Source organism: Myotis yumanensis, unplaced genomic scaffold, assembly GCF_028538775.1.
Source record: "Myotis yumanensis isolate MYYU_CA2020_CCGP unplaced genomic scaffold, mMyoYum1.0.hap1 SCAF_2, whole genome shotgun sequence".
NCBI classification, from domain to species: Eukaryota; Metazoa; Chordata; class Mammalia; order Chiroptera; family Vespertilionidae; genus Myotis; species Myotis yumanensis.
In genome coordinates, this window is record NW_027223753.1 from 209,092,979 (window position 1) to 209,111,440 (window position 18,462).

The window sequence follows — 18,462 nt, forward strand, 5'->3', positions numbered from 1 at the left end:
TTCATATTTAGTAAAATGACGTCACAAAACGAGATGTCTCACGTCTTTAAATAACTGGTCTCTAGAAAACTTGGGACCTGACATATGTGATCTAACTTAACCCTCATGACACCTCCACGAGTAGGTATGACTTTTTCCTCGAGGAGAGTAAGGGCACAAAAAGTTGAGTAACTTGGCCAAATCCACAGAGCTCAGGAAAGATGGGGTCCCTCAACACCACCCAGTTTCACTCCTGAGTCTGCCCTGCAGCCACTGCTTTCTTCAACTTCAAGAGAACAAACAGCCAGAACATTCCAGGCAGCAAAGTAAACCTGAAGAGGTGCACATGAACTTCGCCATCAAAATAAATTTAGTCTACATCAAAATAGCACCGGGTGCAAAACCATACCAAACACCCACCATGCAGCCTCTCACTTAGACCCCACAGGAACTCCTAGGAGGCAAGGCCAAACCTGGAGCCCGCTCGCTTGACAGAAGGAAGAGGAGGTGTGAGAGGCGTTCAGAGCACACTCTAGACTGGCAGACACTGGTCATGAAACACACACACACCCATGGGTGTGACTTTAACTGCATACACACTCAGCTTTTCACTCAGCTCTTTCACAGTAGTTTTAACAGAATGGAAAAGCCCACTTAGCTCTCATAAAAGGATAGTATAACCACACTGTTATACATAAGCTAGAAAAGAAAAGAACCTTTTCAATATAGATTACTCAAAGTCTTATACTCAGAGGATCCTCTGACTTTAAGCAAAACCACTTTCCAAATTGCTTTAATATTGATCTTAAAGAAAACATGGGGAATTGATGGGGGCCATTAAAACATTTGCTTGTTTTGCTATCGTGAACCTAAAAAAACAAAAAAAAAAAAGAAACCTCTCCAAACCGTGTAACAACGTCGAGTCACTGCTGAGAGTAATGACATTGTGGGCAGCTGAGTTGTAAGTATCAGAAGGCGGTGAGGCACGGTGAGGGAACCGACGCTGCCAGCCTGAACACCTGAATCCCTGTCTCAGGTTCACATCTGCTAGCTGAACAGCCATTTACCCCTTCTGTGCCTCAGGGGACCATCTGTGAAATGGGAAGGTAAGACTACCTCCCCAACAGGCTGTGGTGAGGAGTAAATGATTCAACACCAAAAAATAACCCTGAATAAGGCCGGAAGCAAATACTTCATAGGGGTATTATTAGTACATTTTTGTTAAAATAAAAAAACAACTTTTATGTCTCAACTTATCATTTTTCATCCTGTTCATTTCTTTGGTAGTCATCCTAAAAATCATTAAAGTAAGAAAATCTTCAGTTAGATTTCCTATCTCTGATTGCCAACTTTCATTGCCTCTTTAAAAGGTTCCAAGGTTAACATACAAAAATCATCACTCTGCTACACAGAACTTAGGGCAAATGCATGAAAGCTTCCTCCTCGTTCAAGCGGTTTTCTATAATGCCTCACATAAATGCCCAGTTAACATGCACACAGAGTAAAAAAGCGAAATGCTTCCTGCACCCCCTCCCCGTAAGCTACTTCCCCCAGGAAATCCGTTCACAATAAAACATTCTAAATGGAGACTCTAAAATAACTTTTCTTACATTTTATCATGGAATAAATATTGAATCTGTGTCCAAATTTTCATTTTGAAATACTATAGGTTAATTAGCATATCTGTCAAGGGCAAAGATGTCATCTGACAACTGGGAACTTAACATGTGTCCATTTGACCTCAGTGCCTGTTGTGAACTGTGTGCCCTCCCCCTGCCCCCATTCTTATATTGAAACTGTACTAAGGTCTTGGAAAAGGTAATGAAAAGACCATGTGAGACACAGCAAGAAGGTGGCCATCTCGGCGCAGTGTGGAAAATACAAAGGTACCGAGGTGCGCGCGAAAGCGGGCTGGTGGCTGAGGGCGCGGTTGTCGTTTTCTGTCGGGACTGAGTCTCAGACTCTGGGCTCCAGATCCGGGCGAGTCTCTAGGGACCCAGACTCAAACGGGAGAAGCGGGATTACCCGGCATCAGTTGGAACCTGAGGGCAGCTTTCTCTCCGAGGTTTGCAGCGGCTGCCGGGGTTCTGAGAAGCAGAGCCTCTGGGAACGGGACTGAGCGTGGCCATAACTGCTCCCTCCGCCCGCCCTGTTGATCCCGCCCCGCCCAAAGCCTGCGCACAGCCATTTGCTGATCGCCTCAGGCAAAGGCTGGATTAGCGCCTCCCCAGAAGACAGAGTTTTCCGCACAGCTGATTACTATAGCCAGCCGGCCTGAGGGTCAAATCCCCCTAGTGTTAACTACAACAATTAAGGCTTGGCTAGAACAAGACTGCGCACAGAGACCACAAGGGGGTGCACCAAGAAAGCATAAAAGATGCGGAGACAAAAAAACATGACAGAAATGGAGGATATGGAGCTAAGAATCGCAATTTTGAGGGCTTGCCATAAATTTGTGCAGAACCTCACGAAAACTAATGAGACCCTCGATGCTACGATAAAGAAATTAGAAAGTAAGCATACACGGACTGAAATAAAGAATATTATACCCAATAGCAGACCAGAGGAGTACAATAATCAAACCAAAGTTTCGACAAAAAACACCCAATTGGAAAAGCAAAATGAAAAAAGAATCCGAAAGTGTGAAGATAGTGTAAGGAGCCTCTGGGACAGCTTTAAGCGGTCTAATATCAGAGTCATTGGAGTGCCAGAAGATGAGAGACAGCAAGATATTGAAAACCTATTTCAAGAAATAATGGCAGAAAACTTCCCCCACCTGGTGAAAGAAATGGACTTACAGGTCCAAGAAGCGCAGAGAACCCCAAACAAAAGGAATCCAAAGAGGACCACACCAAGACACATCATCATTAAAATGCCAAGAGCAAAAGACAAAGAGAAAATCTTAAAAGCAGCAAGAGAAAGAGGCTCAATTACCTACAAGGGAATACCCATACGACTGTCAGCTGATTTCTCAACAGAAACTTTGCAGGCCAGAAGGGAATGGCAAGAAATTTTCAAAGTGCTGAATACCAAGAACCTACAACCAAGATTACTTTATCCAGCAAAGCTATCATTCAGAATTGAAGGTCAGATAAAGAGCTTCACAGATAAGGAAAAGCTAAAGGAGTTCATCACCGCCAAACCAGTATTATATGAAATGCTGAAAGGTATCCTTTAAGAAGAGGAAGAAGAAGAAAAAGGTAAAGATACAAATTATGAACAACAAACATGCATCTATCAACAAATGAATCTAAGAATCAAGTGAATAAATAACCTGATGTACAGAATGAACTGGTGATTATAATAGAATCAGGGACATAGAAAGGGAATGGACTGACTATTCTTGGGGGAAAAAGGGGTGTGGGAGATGCGGGAAGTGACTGGACAAAAATCATGCACCTATGGATGAACACAGTGGGTGGGGAGTGAGGGTGGAGGGTGGGGTGGGAGCTGGAAGGAGGGGAGTTATGGGGGGAAAAAAGAGGAACAAATGTAATAATCTGAACAATAAAGATTTAATTAAAAAAAAAAAAAAAAAAAAAGAAAAAAAAAAAAAAAAAAAAAAAAAAAAAAAAGAAGGTGGCCATCTACAAGCTAAGGAATGAGGTTGCAGAAACCTACTCTGTGGATACATTGAGCATGGACTTCCAGCCACCAGAACTGTTAGAAAATAAGTCTGTTGTTGAAGCCACCCAGCGTGTGGCATTTTGTTATGACAGCCCTGGCAAACTAATACAGTATCCTCATTTACATTTGAAGGTCAAATTCTTCTAAACCACTGAAGCTCTACATTGAACAAGAATGGAGAAAAGGCACCATGATTTTCTCCAAATACACAGTTATTATCCTATCCTATATAATAAAAGGGTAATATGTAAATTGACTGAAGAGCGGAACAACCGGTCGCTATGACACTCACTGATCACCAGGCGGCAGACGCTCAACGGGGGGGGGGAGGGGGGGGGTGGTCGCTTAGCCAGAAGCTCTGAGCTGGGCTCATGGCCGGTGAGCGCAGGTGGCAGGAGCCTCTCCCGCCTCCGTGGCAGTCCGTCAGACATCCCTCGAGGACTCCAAGACTGTGAGAGGGTGCAGGCCGGGCTAAGGGACCCCCCCCCCCCCCAGTGTATGAATCTCGTGCACCGGCCCTCTAGTTAATTATAATACTCTTCAGTCTTTATTGTCATAAAAATTAGAGATGCCTTTGAAAATGGGCTATAAAGAGCCAGAGAATGAAACAGAAAGATAGGAAAGGGTTTATGTGTAAAACTCCCCAAAAATTAAATCTCAGTTTATGTGACAGGTAATTAAATTAACAGTATATACTTTGTAGCTTCCCAAAATAGCCCAAGCTTTGAGGGCTGAATTGTAAGAGCAATAACTTCCAGGCTGAGTTTTCATTTTAATCCCATGGACAGAGACAAACCAAGGATTCAGCTGTTAGAAAACAGCTACTAAAAGCAAAAATGAGGCTTAAGATTGATGTGCCCATGCTCAGAGAACCCTGTTCAGAAACTTGCTGTGTTCATTTTTTCTGACTCAAGAGGCCTATTAAAGACAACTAAGATTTCTTTTTCTTTTTATGAGAGGAGGAAGATTTTTCAAACAATTAATAAAGAGTAGTTCAAAGTACAATCTCATTAAATCTCTCCGTGTGTGTGTACATATGCTACCAGTTCTCATCACTAAATAGGGGACACATGGAGATCTGAGCATTCAACATACTGTTTATGTATGTTATATATTTCCTCTTGCTAGAATGAAAGCTCTAAGAGGGCTGATATTGTTCACAAATGTAACCCAAGCATCTCCAACAGTGCCTGGCATATAACAGATGCTGAATGGCTATTTGTTGACTGGTGAGTCTAGCCTGACTCCTTCATATTTTACACAAGACAACCTAGGGCCCCCAAAGGACAGGATATCCTACAGCAGAAGTGATGACAGGTTTGGGCATCAGAATATGTTCTCAGAATACAAACTTAATTTTAGGTTATACTAAAAATTTCTAGTGTGGCTGACTTAGTTCTTAGATTACTAAACTAAAGGAAGTGATTTTTTATTTTATTTAACTCCAGAGGAAATGCTTTCTCACAGGGCTAATTTTAGGGAAAACACCCCTTCCATGTGGGCAGAGGATGCCTGACTCCCCAACTACTTGGTAAAGTTTTATGGTAGAGGGCAATCAGCCACCGTGATGCAGGTCCTCCTTACACTACCAAACACTGAGGGACCTGGTCAAGCACAGTGATGTCCTCAGGTCTTCACACCTTCAGAAAGGCCTCTGACAGCCCTTCCCATTGTTCAGCTTGAAGCTTAGAAACTTTCTAATGGATCCAGATGAATTAAAAGTGTCCATAAACGGTGAGTTACAGATTTTGTAAAAATTACTACCCAAAAGTGTTGTTAGTTCCAAGGTAACTACCTAAAATTTCAGCTCTGAAATCAATGCAATGACTTCCAAATGCTAAACAGATCTGTCAAAAATAAGGAAAATATCCTGCTATACATACCTGTTGCTTTATATTCTCTCCTCACTTTGTGAAAAATGTAACAAACAAGGACCTCAAACAAAACTGAGGAAGGAATCATGTGACAATGGCCAAGAAGTCAAATAAGGACATTTGTTTCCCTTGGGGATGGGGGGTGGGGGGGACAGACTGCAAAAAGGGCTCATCTTTTTCTAAGAGATCATCCCACCTTGTGTCAACTTCTGGAGCCCAATTTTCAGATGCCAAGGAATAAATTCCCATAGTCAGGAGGACAGTGAGGACACACCTCCAAAGACAGAAGTGATATAAAAGCCCAAGACACTCACTGGGTGCTGGCCATATGCACCTGGCTGCCAGTGGAGATACTGTGGTATAGGGATAAACAGGGTCCCCCAAAATTTGTGCACATCCTGACACCCAGAACCTGTGAATGGGACTTTGGAAAAAGGGCCTTGTAGATGTACTTAAGTTCAGGATCTCAAATGAAATCATTCCAGATCATCTGGATGGGCTCTAAATGTCCAACAAAAGACAGAAGAGAAAACACAGGAAGAGAGAAGGCCTTGTGAAGACGAGGCAGAGATGAGAGGAATGCAGCTACAAGCCCAGACCGCCAAAGACTTCTGGGAGCTGGAAGAGACAGGAAGGATTCTCCCCTAAAACCCTGGGAGGGAGTGCAGCCCTGATGACCTCTTGATTTTCAACTTGTGGTCCCCAGAACTGTGAGAAAATAAATTTCTGTTCTTTTAAGCCACGCAGTTTCTGATCATTTGTTACAGCAAAAACTAATACATATGGTATAAATATAAAAATGGAATGTACATTTTTTCCTAGTGCTATTTCATCTTCTAGACATGTTTTTTGCTATATCTCATAAGCGTCAAAGTAAACACTGGTAATTCTGAAGAGGTCCAATCACCAATAAACACATAAAAAGAACCTCCCTAATGATCAGGTATGGGCACACCAAAACAACTACGATGACCTTGGGCTGGTCAAAGTATTCTTAGATATGCTATCAAAAGTACAATCCATAAGAGCAAAACAATTATTAACTAGACTTCATCAAAATGAAAAACATTTGTGCTTCAAAAGACACCACTGAGAAAATATTCGCAAATCATCTATCTAATAAAGGCCATATACCCAGAAAATATAATAAACTCTTACAATTGAATGACAATCTAATTTTTAAATGGGCAAATAATTTGAATAAATAATTCACTAAAGAAGATATATAAATGGCTAATAAGAACAAGCAAAGATGCTCAATATCACTAATCATTGGGGAAATACATATTAAAACCAAAATCAGATACCACTTCATGCCCACAAGGATAACTATAATAAAAAAGACCGACAAGTATCAGCAAAGATCTGGATAAACTGGGACCCTAACATATTGCTGGTGGGAGTGTTAAGCAGTACAGCCACTTTGGAAAACAATTTGACAGTTTCTTAAAAAGTTAGACATAAGCTTATCATACAAAATAGCAATTCTGCTCCCAAGAATCTTTCCATGGAAAATAAAAACACAAGTCCAAAAAAATAAAAACACAAGTCCACACATACAAATATTCATGTAAGCCAAAAACTGGAAACAAAATGTCCATCAACTGGTGAAAGGATAAACAAAATGTGGTCCACCTATATAGTGGAACACTATTCAGCAATAAAAAGGGAACAGATGATAAATGGTGCAACATGGATGAACCTCAAAAACCAGTGTGAAAGAAGCCAGACACCAAGACTGATTTCATTTCTATGAAATATCTAGAAAACACACGTGTATAGAGACAAAAAACAGACTGGTGGATGCCTATGCCTAGGGGTGGGAGCAGGGATTAACTGCTAAAAAGTACAATGGAATTTCTTGGGGTGACAGAAATGTTCTAAAACGGAATTACGGTGATGGCTGCACAACTCTAAAAATAAACAAAGAATTGTACGCTTATAATGGATAAATTTTACAGTATAAGGATTAAAGCTCAATAAACCTGTTTGTTAAAAACATACAACTATGATAGTTTTTTTCACATCCACAGACTGGCAAAAAAAATTGTAAATAACTCCGATCCAGCGTAGTAAATGTAACTTGGAGTACTGCTTTTTCACAGGGTGATTAGGAAGCAGTTTTCAAAATGTAAACTGCTCTCACCTTCTGACCCAGCAATTCCACTCCTGGAATCCATTCTTTACCATAAAAAACTGTGTTCCTCAAGACAGGGATGCCCACTCTCACCACTCCTGTTCAACATAGTACTGGAAGTATTAGCCATTGCAATTAGGCAAGAAGAAGAAATAAAAGGCATCCAAATTGGAAAAGAGGAAGTAAAACTGTCCTTATTTGCAGATGACATGATATTATACATACAAAACCCTAGAGACTCCATCAAAAAGCTACTAGACTTAATACATGAATTTGGCAATGTAGCAGGATACAAAATTAACCCCAAGAAATCTGAGGCATTTCTATACACCAATAGTGAACTTTCAGAAAGGGAGATCAGAAAAACAATCCCATTTACCATCGCACCAAAAAAATTAAGATACCTAGGAATAAACTTAACTAAAGAGGTTAAAGACCTCTACTCAGAAAACTACAGGACGTTGAAAAAAGAGATAGAGGAAGACATAAACAGATGGAAGAACATACCATGTTCTTGGATTGGTAGAATCAACATCATTAAAATGTCCATACTACCCAAAGCAATCTATACATTCAACGCACTTCCCATTAAAATACCAATGGCCTTCTTCAAAGATCTAGAACGAACTCTCCAAAAATTCATCTGGAATAAAAAAAGACCCCGAATAGCTGCAACGATCCTGAGAAAGAACAAAGTAGGTGGGATCTCAATGCCAGATATCAAGCTGTATTACAAAGCCACTGTTCTCAAAACTGCCTGGTACTGGCACAAGAACAGACATATAGATCAGTGGAATAGAATAGAGAGTCCAGAAATTAGCCCGAACCAATATGCTCAATTAATTTTTGACAAAGGAGGCATGAACATACAATGGAGCCAAGATAGTCTCTTCAATAAATGGTGTTGGGAAAATTGGACAGACATATGCAAGAAAATGAAACTAGACCACCAACTTACACCATACACAAGAATAAACTCAAAATGGATAAAGGACTTAAATGTACGACAGGAAACCATAAAAATTCTAGGAGAATACAAAGGCAACAAAATCTCAGACATATGCCAAAACAATTTCTTCACTGATACAGCTCCTAGGGCAGTTGAAACTAAAGAGAAACTGAACAAATGGGACTACATCAAAATAAAAAGCTTCTGCACAGCAAAAGAAACCATCAACAAAACAACAAGAAAACCCACCTCGTGGGAAAACATATTTGCCAACGTCATATCTGATAAGGGCTTAATCTCCAAAATTTATAGGGAACTCATACAACTTAACAAAAAGAAGATAAACAATCCAATCAAAAAATGGGCAAAGGATCTAAACAGACACCTTTCAAAAGAGGACATTCAGAAAGCCAAGAGACATATGAAAACATGCTCAAAGTCACTAATCATCCGAGAGATGCAACTCAAAACAACAATGAGGTACCATCTCACACCTGTCAGAATGGCCATCATCAACAAATCAACAAACAACAAGTGCTGGAGAGGATGTGGAGAAAAAGGAACACTTGTGCACTGCTGGTGGGAATGCAGACTGGTGCAGCCACTATGGAAGGCAGTATGGAGGTTCCTCAAAAAATTGGAAATGGAACTCCCATTTGACCCTGTGATCCCACTTCTAGGAATATATCCCAAGAAACCAGAAACACCAATCAGAAAGGATATATGCACCCAGATGTTCATAGCAGCACAATTCACCATAGCTAAGATCTGGAAACAGCCTAAGTGCCCATCAATAGATGAATGGATTAGAAAACTGTGGTACATCTACACGATGGAATACTATGCTGCTGTTAAAAAGAAGGAACTCTTACCATTTGCAACAGCATGGATGGAACTGGAGAGCATTATGCTAAGTGAAACAAGCCAGTCAATGAAGGAAAAATACCACATGATCTCACTCTTTCATGGATAATTAAGACCATTACAAACTTTTGAACAATAATAAATACAGTGGCAGAGCTGCCTCAAACCGATTGTCGGACTTCAGTGGTAAGGCCAGGGAGGGTTGGGGGACAGGAGGGAGGCTAGTAAGAGATCAACCGAAGGACTTGTATGCATCCATATAACCATAACTAATGGACATAAGACACTGGGGGGTAAGGGAGGGCAGGGGCTTGTCAAGGGTGGGGGGGAAAAAAGGACACTTATGTAATACCCTTTGTAATACTTTTAGGGAAAAATAAAAAAAAATAAAAAAAAACTGTGTTCCTGTTTTACTGATGCACTTTTTTAAAATTTCAAGTTCAGTTTTTAAAGTTACAGATGTATCTCTTTCAAGGCTTCATCCAAATGCCGGGTTGATAGTCCCCCAACCTAAATCTCCACCTCAGAAGCTGAATCAGAAAGTTTCAATTTGGTCGTAAAGTTTCTACTGACTTGCAGTAAAGACAGTGTATCTGAACACAACGCAGGGGCCCATTTCACAGAATAGAGTCCCTCGCATACAAGTTAACTTTCTTTCTTTTACTGGATTAACATGTATTTCCTCAGTCAAAACTCTAAACAGAGAATTTTCCATTATCAAATAAACTAAGCACATAGCAGTTTACCTAAAAACAAGTCTAGGTGATGAGAATTCAAACTCTCCAAATATTTTCTACAAAGCTGTCTTATCTTGATAAAAACATGTATTTACAGAAAATAATTGTATGCCATCAAAAGCTTCTAACTTACAGAAGCATTATGTGACTTATAGCACCGTTTGTATTTACTGAGCAGTTACTATGTGCCAGCACTGTTCTAGGTGGTGCAGACAGCAATGAACAAAACAGATAAAGGTCCTGCAATTCTGAACCTCATATTCCAGTTTGTAGGCCACCTGAGTTAGGGGTAGAGAAACAATAAACAAAGAAAAAACAAATATTTATGTCAAGGGGTGCTGAGCCAAGAAAACTGAATAAAGTCAAAGGGATGCTAAAGGATAAGTGGAGTGAAGGGGTGGCACCTAAGCAGCCTCCAGAGGAAGGAAGGGACCCACTGAGGGTCAGTGGAGCCATGCTGGCACTGCTGGAACACAGCCGCCAAGGTGCAGAGGGTACAGGCTGCTGCCAGGAAGCCAGTGCTGGGGGCCCACGACGGCGGGGAGGGGGCACTGGACATCAGGGAGTGTCTGTCCCTGGAGGGGTTTGAGCAGAGGAATGACATACTGTGGCTTCTCTTTTAGAGAGCTCACCCTTAACACCATAGAGAACTAGCTTCAAGGGGCTAAAACAGAAATAGGGAGGTTAGCGGGGAGGCCCCTGGAATAACCCTGGGAAAGATGACGGTGGCAAGGGTTTGGGGGAGCAGCAGTACATATGGAGAAAAGTGGCTAAATTCTAAATAAATGTTAAAGATAAAATGATATTTGCTGATAGACTGAATGTTAGCTGTGAGAGAAAGAGTTAGGGATGGCTCCAAACTCATTAGTTTTTAATTTAAAATTCAAATATTCTCTAAAACCAAAATACTGTGAATACATTGAAAATTCACAGTAAGAGCAGTTACTGAAGAAAGATATGATTAATAAAGAAGAGGCTACAGAGGCTCTGGGGCTAATACAGTAGGAAGCTATTCAGAAAGAGGTGTCTGTAGTTTAAGGGGTCAGAACATGTGGATTATTTTGAGGTGAAGGCAACTGAGACAAGAGAAACTTGTACCTCTCCCTTAGTTTAAATTAGGGGCCTTGCCCATAATAAGAGTTTCACCAGAAATAAGGTTTTTTTTACCTATCTATAGAGCAGGGCAACTACTAATTACTGGACATCTGCTCTTGTCATCCTGCAATGTCCCTCCTCCCCTCTGTAGCCCCAGGTGTCCTACCGCATCCTTAGCTCAGAATGTCCTATGTCCCTCATTTCCCGTCTGTCCCTGAACCTCTCCTGTATGTGGAGTGGCTGACTCTCTCATGTACATGGGATTCCCATACATAAGTATGTAATTATATTTGGTTATTTTCTCTTGTTAATCTGTCTCATGTCCATCGATTATTAGACCAGCCGGAAAAACCTAGAAGGGTAGAGGGAAAGGTTTTCCACCCCAAGAGAGTATTTAAGGCCATGCAGTATTTTCCCACAGCCCTGGTCTGTCATCTAGACCTGAAGTTACCAGGTGAGAGCAGAGGGAACAGGACATCTGCAAGTGATCCCTTGTGAGACCACACACACTAAATTGTGCAATTCATATGAAAAGACACTGTCAACTGGCAAAAAAACACACACATTTGTAGACAAAAAAATTATTCAGTGAGTCACTTGCATTTCCAATAAAAGATGACCAACTCAGCCTTTCCTATCTCACTGAGTAGCCCACATCACATCAGTTCCCTTCTAGAAAGACTAGCTTATGTGTTATGTCTTCCATACTTGATTACTTCAGATTCATTAGCACTTTTAAAAAATCAGACCCTTTGAGTTTCATTTGCATAAACCAAATTTTACTTTACTAGAAACTCTTCAGAAACATATCTTGTAAATCAGATATGTGAATTGAAGTTCAAGTAGAAAAGGAAGCTTTTCACTTCTAAATTATCCCATTCAAATCAACCCTAGAGTCAGGATAATCGTATCCTATATAATAAAAGGCTAATATGCAAATTGACCGAACAGTGGAACGACCAGTCCCTATGACATGCACAGACCACCAGGGGCAGACGCTCAACACAGGAGCTGCCCCCTGGTGGTCAGTGTGCTCCCACAGGGGGAGCGCCGCTCAGCCAGAAACCAGGCTCACAGCCTTGTGGCAGTCAGACATCCCCCAAGGGCTCCTGGACTGCAACACCACAGTGTACGAATTTCATGCACTGGGCCTCTAGTGTCCTAATAACATGGGTTCTCAAACTATGTACCCAGGTGAGGTGCCTCAGGGAACCAGCAAGCCCCCAGAGGCCCCAGGAGACAGTTGAAATTATGAGGAAGCAGCAATGCTAGGGATGCAGCTACACCCTACTTCAGGTATTGTTTCTATATTAGATCATAGCATATTCCTTTCAATGATGTCATCACAAAACAGGGTGGTGCTGTGATAAAAGTACCACAAAAAAAAAAAAAAAAAATCAAAGAGGGCAGCAGTATCCAATTAGACTCCCAGGTTAGAGAGTCCTGCAGTGCCCAAGAGGTGCAACCATCCCACTAGTACATTGCTGTGATTATCTAAGAATGAAATAAACCTTCTCCCCCAACTACTATGTATTATTATTTTTTTCAAATAGCTGTTAGGACATAATACTTAATAAAATTATTTGGACCTACCTACTTAGTAAATGAAATTATTAAGTACAAGAGGCCCGGTGCACAAAAATTTGTGCACTCGGGGGTAGGGGGTCCCTCAGCTCGGCCTGTGCCCTCTCGCAGTCTGGGACCCCTAGGGGGTGACCACTTGCTGGCTTAGGTCTGCTCCCCGGGGGATTGGGCCTAAGCTGGCAATCAAGACATCCCTCTGGCAGCCCGACAGCCCTCGGGGGATGCCCACTTGCCAGTGGGGAGCAGACCTAAGCTGCAGTCGGACATCCTTAGCGCTGCTGAGGAGGCAGGAGAGGCTCCCACTACCACCGCTGTACTGGCAGCCATCAGCCTGGTTTGTGGCTGAGCAGAGCTCCCCGCTGTGAGAGCGACTGACCACCAAAGGGCAGCTCCAGCATTGAGCGTGTGCCCCCTGGTGGTCAGTGTGTGTCATAGTGACCAGTCATTCCCAGTCTTTCTGCTGTTAGGGTCAGTTTGCATATTACCCTTTTACTACATAGTATAGAGGCCTGGTGCACGGGTGGGGGCCGGCTGGTTTGCCCTGAAGGGTGATCCGGATCAGGGTGGGGGTCCTGCTTGGGTGCCTGGCCAGCCTGGGTGAGGGGCTGAGGGCCGTTTTCAGGCTGGCGGGCGACTGAAGCTCCCAGCCTCTTTTTCTTCTTCTTTTTTTTTTCTTCTGGGATTTATTTACCTTCTATAGCTGTCACTGGAGCTGAGAGCTGGCTCCAGCTCTGAGGCCGTAGCTGGCTGAAAGCAGGTATCTGGGTTTGTTTAGCTTCTATAATTGCAACATTGTTACATCTGGAGCTCAGAGCTGGGCTGCGGCAGGCAGGGAACCTTGGCTTCCTCCGTCACTGGAGCAAGCAAGCCTCATGTTCGCTTCAGCTGCTTGGCTGCCGGCTGCCATCTTTGTTGGCAGTTAATTTGCATATCTCGCTGATTAACCAATGGGCAGGGTAGCGAAGTTACAGTTAATTACCATGTTTCTCTATTAGATAGGATTCTTTTTGACCTAGGTGCCAGGAAAAAATTCTGAGACACTAAAGCCATTGTGAACAGAGAAAGTTTAGGAATCTCTCCTCAGTAGCTAACTTTTTGCACACTGATCACTCTTCTGAGTGCTTCACAATATTCATTCTTTTAACCCCATTTCCCCCTATCAGGTTGGTACCATCACTATCCCTAGTTCACAGATAAAGATAAGATTATGGAACGCTCTCTAAGTCACACATGTAAGACCTAACCGTTTTTAACCAGTCCTGGGTAGAACTGGCAAATAAAGCAAGGTGAGCACATTTGCTAGTGCCTTCAGCCCCTGCCCTCCACATATACTCCAGGGAACCGCTGAGGTTTCCTAAGGTGAACTGCTTCTCCCACTTCTCAACTGCTGATTTGCTATTGGCTTAAGAATTCAATATGGACCAAGACTTGCATTTATGTGTATTGATTTTTTAAAAAAGACATTAAAAGGTACTTTTCTGGTAATGAAACTGAGGTAGTAGTTAAATCACAAGCACTGGATTTTCAGGCTTAGCAGAAAACTGTGATGTGCAAATTTTAATACTTTACCTTACCGGGGAAAAAACACAGATTCCAACCAGATATAAAACGTTACAGACCTGTTCATTTCTGTTTGCCTTTTTCTCCCTTTCAAAACTTATAATATCAAATCTGGAACCCCAAATACAGAGATTCAGACAAATGAAATAGGCAATATAAAATGTGACTGGTGAGAACAGAACCTTTGGACCATGTTATTTTTCAGATTCTACACAATCCCATTTTGGTAGTACGTGCCATTCTAGGTATGATGCCGACACTCAGCAAAGAAAAGTCACGTATCAGCGGAATCCCAATAACTCTGTCCATGAACAAGATAGCTGGAAAAGGAACTTACCTTTCCTAACATACCCTTGGAGCAGAAACCTAACTAAGTCTGTATTCTAAAGCAAAGAACTGACCCAGTGATGGGGGGGGGGGGGGGGGGGGGAGGTGTCTAAGCTAAAACAAATTCGGATCAAATGGATCTGATGGATTTGTTTCAGTTTCACTGTGTATTTTTCATGATTAATAAATTACACTATAAGTATTCAAATTGCTATGATTAGGTAATTCGTTACCCAATGTCCTCCCGTTATTAGTACCACTACTGTTCACCTAGCATCCCTGCCAGATCCCCTGCTGAGGCAGTCACTGCTCCAGAGCCAGGCAGGCGGCAGGTGCAAACACTTGTAATTGTGGACGAAGGCCATTAAAACTTTTAGGTAGCTTCAGAATATTAATTCAGCAGGTTTTCAAGTAACAGTGAATTCCCCCTAATCTCTGGGGACTTTCCATTCTTCTCATGGCCACATATCAACAGCTCCTAAATTTACGTGAACCAGTTATATTCTACATTCTTCTCAGAAAAGATCTACGCACAATTCATTTTCACTTAAGATGTTCTAAATTCTATGAAGAAGAAAAAAACTGAAAACAAGCATAAACTCTACTTTCTCTTTAAAATGAACACACACAGGCCTCATAGGGCACAATGGCTAGGAAAGTATTCAAGAAGATGTAAATGGACTCTTGAAAACAAAAACGTTGCATACTAAGACAACTATGTACATAATAGCAGAAACTGTGAAGCCTCTGGAGGGATTTTTAAAGCAATTTTCCCACCTTCTTTGCACTGCTTAGACTAGCTCCTCCCTCCAAGCATGTGCAGCTGAAAGAATGGAACAAGGTAAAATATGAAGTTAAACCAGGACAAGTGCCACCAAAGCTCAGCCCAGAGACACCAAAATGTCATTTCAAGGCTGAACTATGAAGGCAGCCTTTCAAAAAGTTAAAAAATCTGTAACTTCTAAAGGGATCTTTCTCACCTCTCAAGCTAACTTTCTCTGAAAGTTTACTGCCGCTTTCTTTTCTGGGGTGCCTTTTAAGGCAGATACCGTCAGTGCACATAGCAATTACTCAGGGGAAACCGCCACCAATGTAACAAATCTGCAGGAAAGGAAACTGCCTCAGCTGTCATGCTTGTGTATAAGAAACTAAACAGTAACAGGACCTCAAACACAGACTACTGGTCCCGTTGAATCCAACAGAGCTTTAGGAGCTTCTCAGAAATGTACAGACACAACGCTATAGAAACACACTGCTACTACAAAGTAAGCGAAGGGGTGCGAGATGTGATTCCGTGTGTGGGTGCCCCTACCAGCAGCATGTATGCCGCGCGCACCATGTGCACACCACCTGGGGAGAAGCTTCCGGAAACCTCCCATTAAGACTGCACTGAGCATGGCGCTGGCTCCTGCGCCCGGGGATCAGAAAGCGCCTGGAACTGCAGGGCCTCCAGATCAAGGCCACACACCCGTCCTCCCAGACTTAGGTGCAGTCCCGAGTAAGACTCTCAGTTATAATTATTCTGTGTGTGTGTGTGGGGGGGGGGGGGGGGGGGGGAGCTACTGCTGAAACATTCGTCTCCAAATTGAGATGAAACTGTCCATTTCCCTAAGCAAGTTTACCAACTAAAGATGAAGTAGCAAACTTTAAATATACTATTTCTTGGGGGATCTGACAAGAGGGAGAATACAAGGAGTGTGTCCATTAATCAGAAAAAAGAAAAAAAAAAAAAACAGAAGAAAGAGAAAGAGATATGCACAGTCTCCTATGGCCTGGCCACCCAGATTTTGCTGTACGAGTGCTTCCTTTCAGAGCACGGAAGATCATCTGAAAAATTAATTGAAGACACAAAAATACTGTCAAAAGTCAAAACTGTCGGTTCGAAATAACCTCTCTGCAAGCCTCGAAATGCCAGCCAACATTTCAACCCTTCCCATTCGTTATTTTTGAAGTATTTAATTCTAAAGTTATCGCTGTAACTATTAGGAGGGATTTGGGATTTCTGTAACAGAAAAACAATTCCTCTGGGTATGCATGAATGTGGCAAAAAGGGGGGGGGGGGGGCGGAACCGCAGGTCTAGTTGTCCGGCGTGTGGATTCGCCAGTGGGGCCTCGCTAACCTCTACGATCTCATCTGCGAAATGGGTTTCTCCCCGGTAACAGCATCCGGGCAGGCGAGAGCCTACCGGCTGGGGGCGTAAGCGCCGTCTCGGTTCGGTCCGGAACGGTCGCGCCCGTGCAAGACGTACGACCTGCGCCCTCTATTTATTTAACACTTTACTCAAGTACAAACCCGGTAAACGCACGCAAACTTCGTCCTCGCTCCCCAGTCTGCGAGCCTCGAGGGCCCTCCCCGGGGTCGGGGAGCGGTGTGACCGGGAGGACAACACGACCCCCGGCCGGGAGGACGGACCCTGCGGCAGGCCGAACGGCCGAGCCTGGGAAGCGCGCCGGCCCCGGGCGCTGTCAAACTGCACGAAACGGCCCGGGACGGCGTCTTCCCGGGGTCAGAGGTCGCTCGCGGGACGGAGGCGCACCGCCGCCGCCCCGGCCACACCTCCATCCAGGGAGCGGCCCGGCGGGGTGCGAGGGGGCCGAGGGGCCGGCGAGCCGGGGCCGGGCCGCCTGCAACGGCCGCCGCCCCCTCCCGCGCCGACGGGCACTCACAGGTGACGATGGGCTTGTTCTCCATGGTGTAGATCACCGGCGGCAGCGGCTCCTCAGGGGCGTCCATGGGCGTCCGGCGTCACCGACCCGGCCCCCCGCGCCCCATGGGCAGCCCCGAGGCCGTCCCCGGCCAGCCCGTGCCTGAGCGGCGCCGCCGGCCGCGACAGCGACGCCTGCCCGGCCGCGGGAGGAAGATTCCCGGCCGGCCGCCCGCCCGCAGCTGCCGGCGCATCCACTTCCGGTACCGGCGCTGCCGCGGGACCGCTTCCGGGACGCGCGTCTTAAAGGGGAGGGCTCCCCGTCTGGGCTGGAGCTGCCCTCCGACCGAAAGGCAGCCCGGCGGCGCGGAGTGCGCAGAGGGAAAGCGGGCGGCGGCCGAGAGCTGGAGGCCGCTGCCCACAGCGGAGCGGAGCTGCAGTGGCTGCAGGGCTGGGAGCCGCCCCTGGGGCGGACCAGGGACCTAGCCTCCCGGGGCGGAGGGGAGGGGACGCTGCGGGGCTCCCAGGGCATGGCTCCTCGCGGAGTGCACGACTCCAGGGTGGGTGCACGTGGGCCCTCCATCTCACCTGGAGACCCGGGCGGCCCCAGCCCCGCCATGCAGATTCCCCAGGTGGGGGTGGCAGCCACGGGTGGGGGGCGGGTCACTGACAACTGGACACAGACACGACCCGGGAGCCACTGTGGACTCGGGATGACCCGGGGTGGGGGGTATAGGGGTCCCTGAAAATGGCATGTGGACACAGGCATGGCCCTGGAGTCACGGACAGCATGTGGTCAGGGGCGACCCTGGGTGCCAGTGGCACGTGGACGCAGGTAATTCCTCCTTGTGCGGCGGGCCTGCTGCCCTCACCTCGCCTTTACCCAACGCTGGAGGCCTCCGGGGACCAGTTAGGACACCGGATTCATCCCCACCGCGGGCTGCACGGCAGTTAGTTAGCCCTTGCAAAACCCTCCGTCTGGTGCTTTCTCGTTACTCTCCGGTTAGGAAGTAGAACGAGGTTACTACCTTCTCGCTAAAGACCCTATAGCACACGGCCACCTTCCCACAAGTCCCTGCAGATC

General features: G+C 44.6%; 1 protein-coding gene across 2 annotated transcripts in view; it reads right to left on the minus strand.

Annotated features, from left to right (window-relative positions):
- TRAPPC10 (trafficking protein particle complex subunit 10) overlaps positions 1-17,590 on the minus strand; it is a 78,650-nt gene extending 61,060 nt beyond the window's left edge. For both annotated transcript variants that reach the window (XM_070407097.1, XM_070407096.1), the window contains exon 1: positions 17,401-17,590. In XM_070407097.1, coding sequence (XP_070263198.1) covers positions 17,401-17,467 — 67 coding nt within the window. In that variant the 5' untranslated portion in view covers positions 17,468-17,590. The remainder of the gene's footprint in view (positions 1-17,400) is intronic.
- Positions 17,591-18,462: the final 872 nt, after the last annotated feature.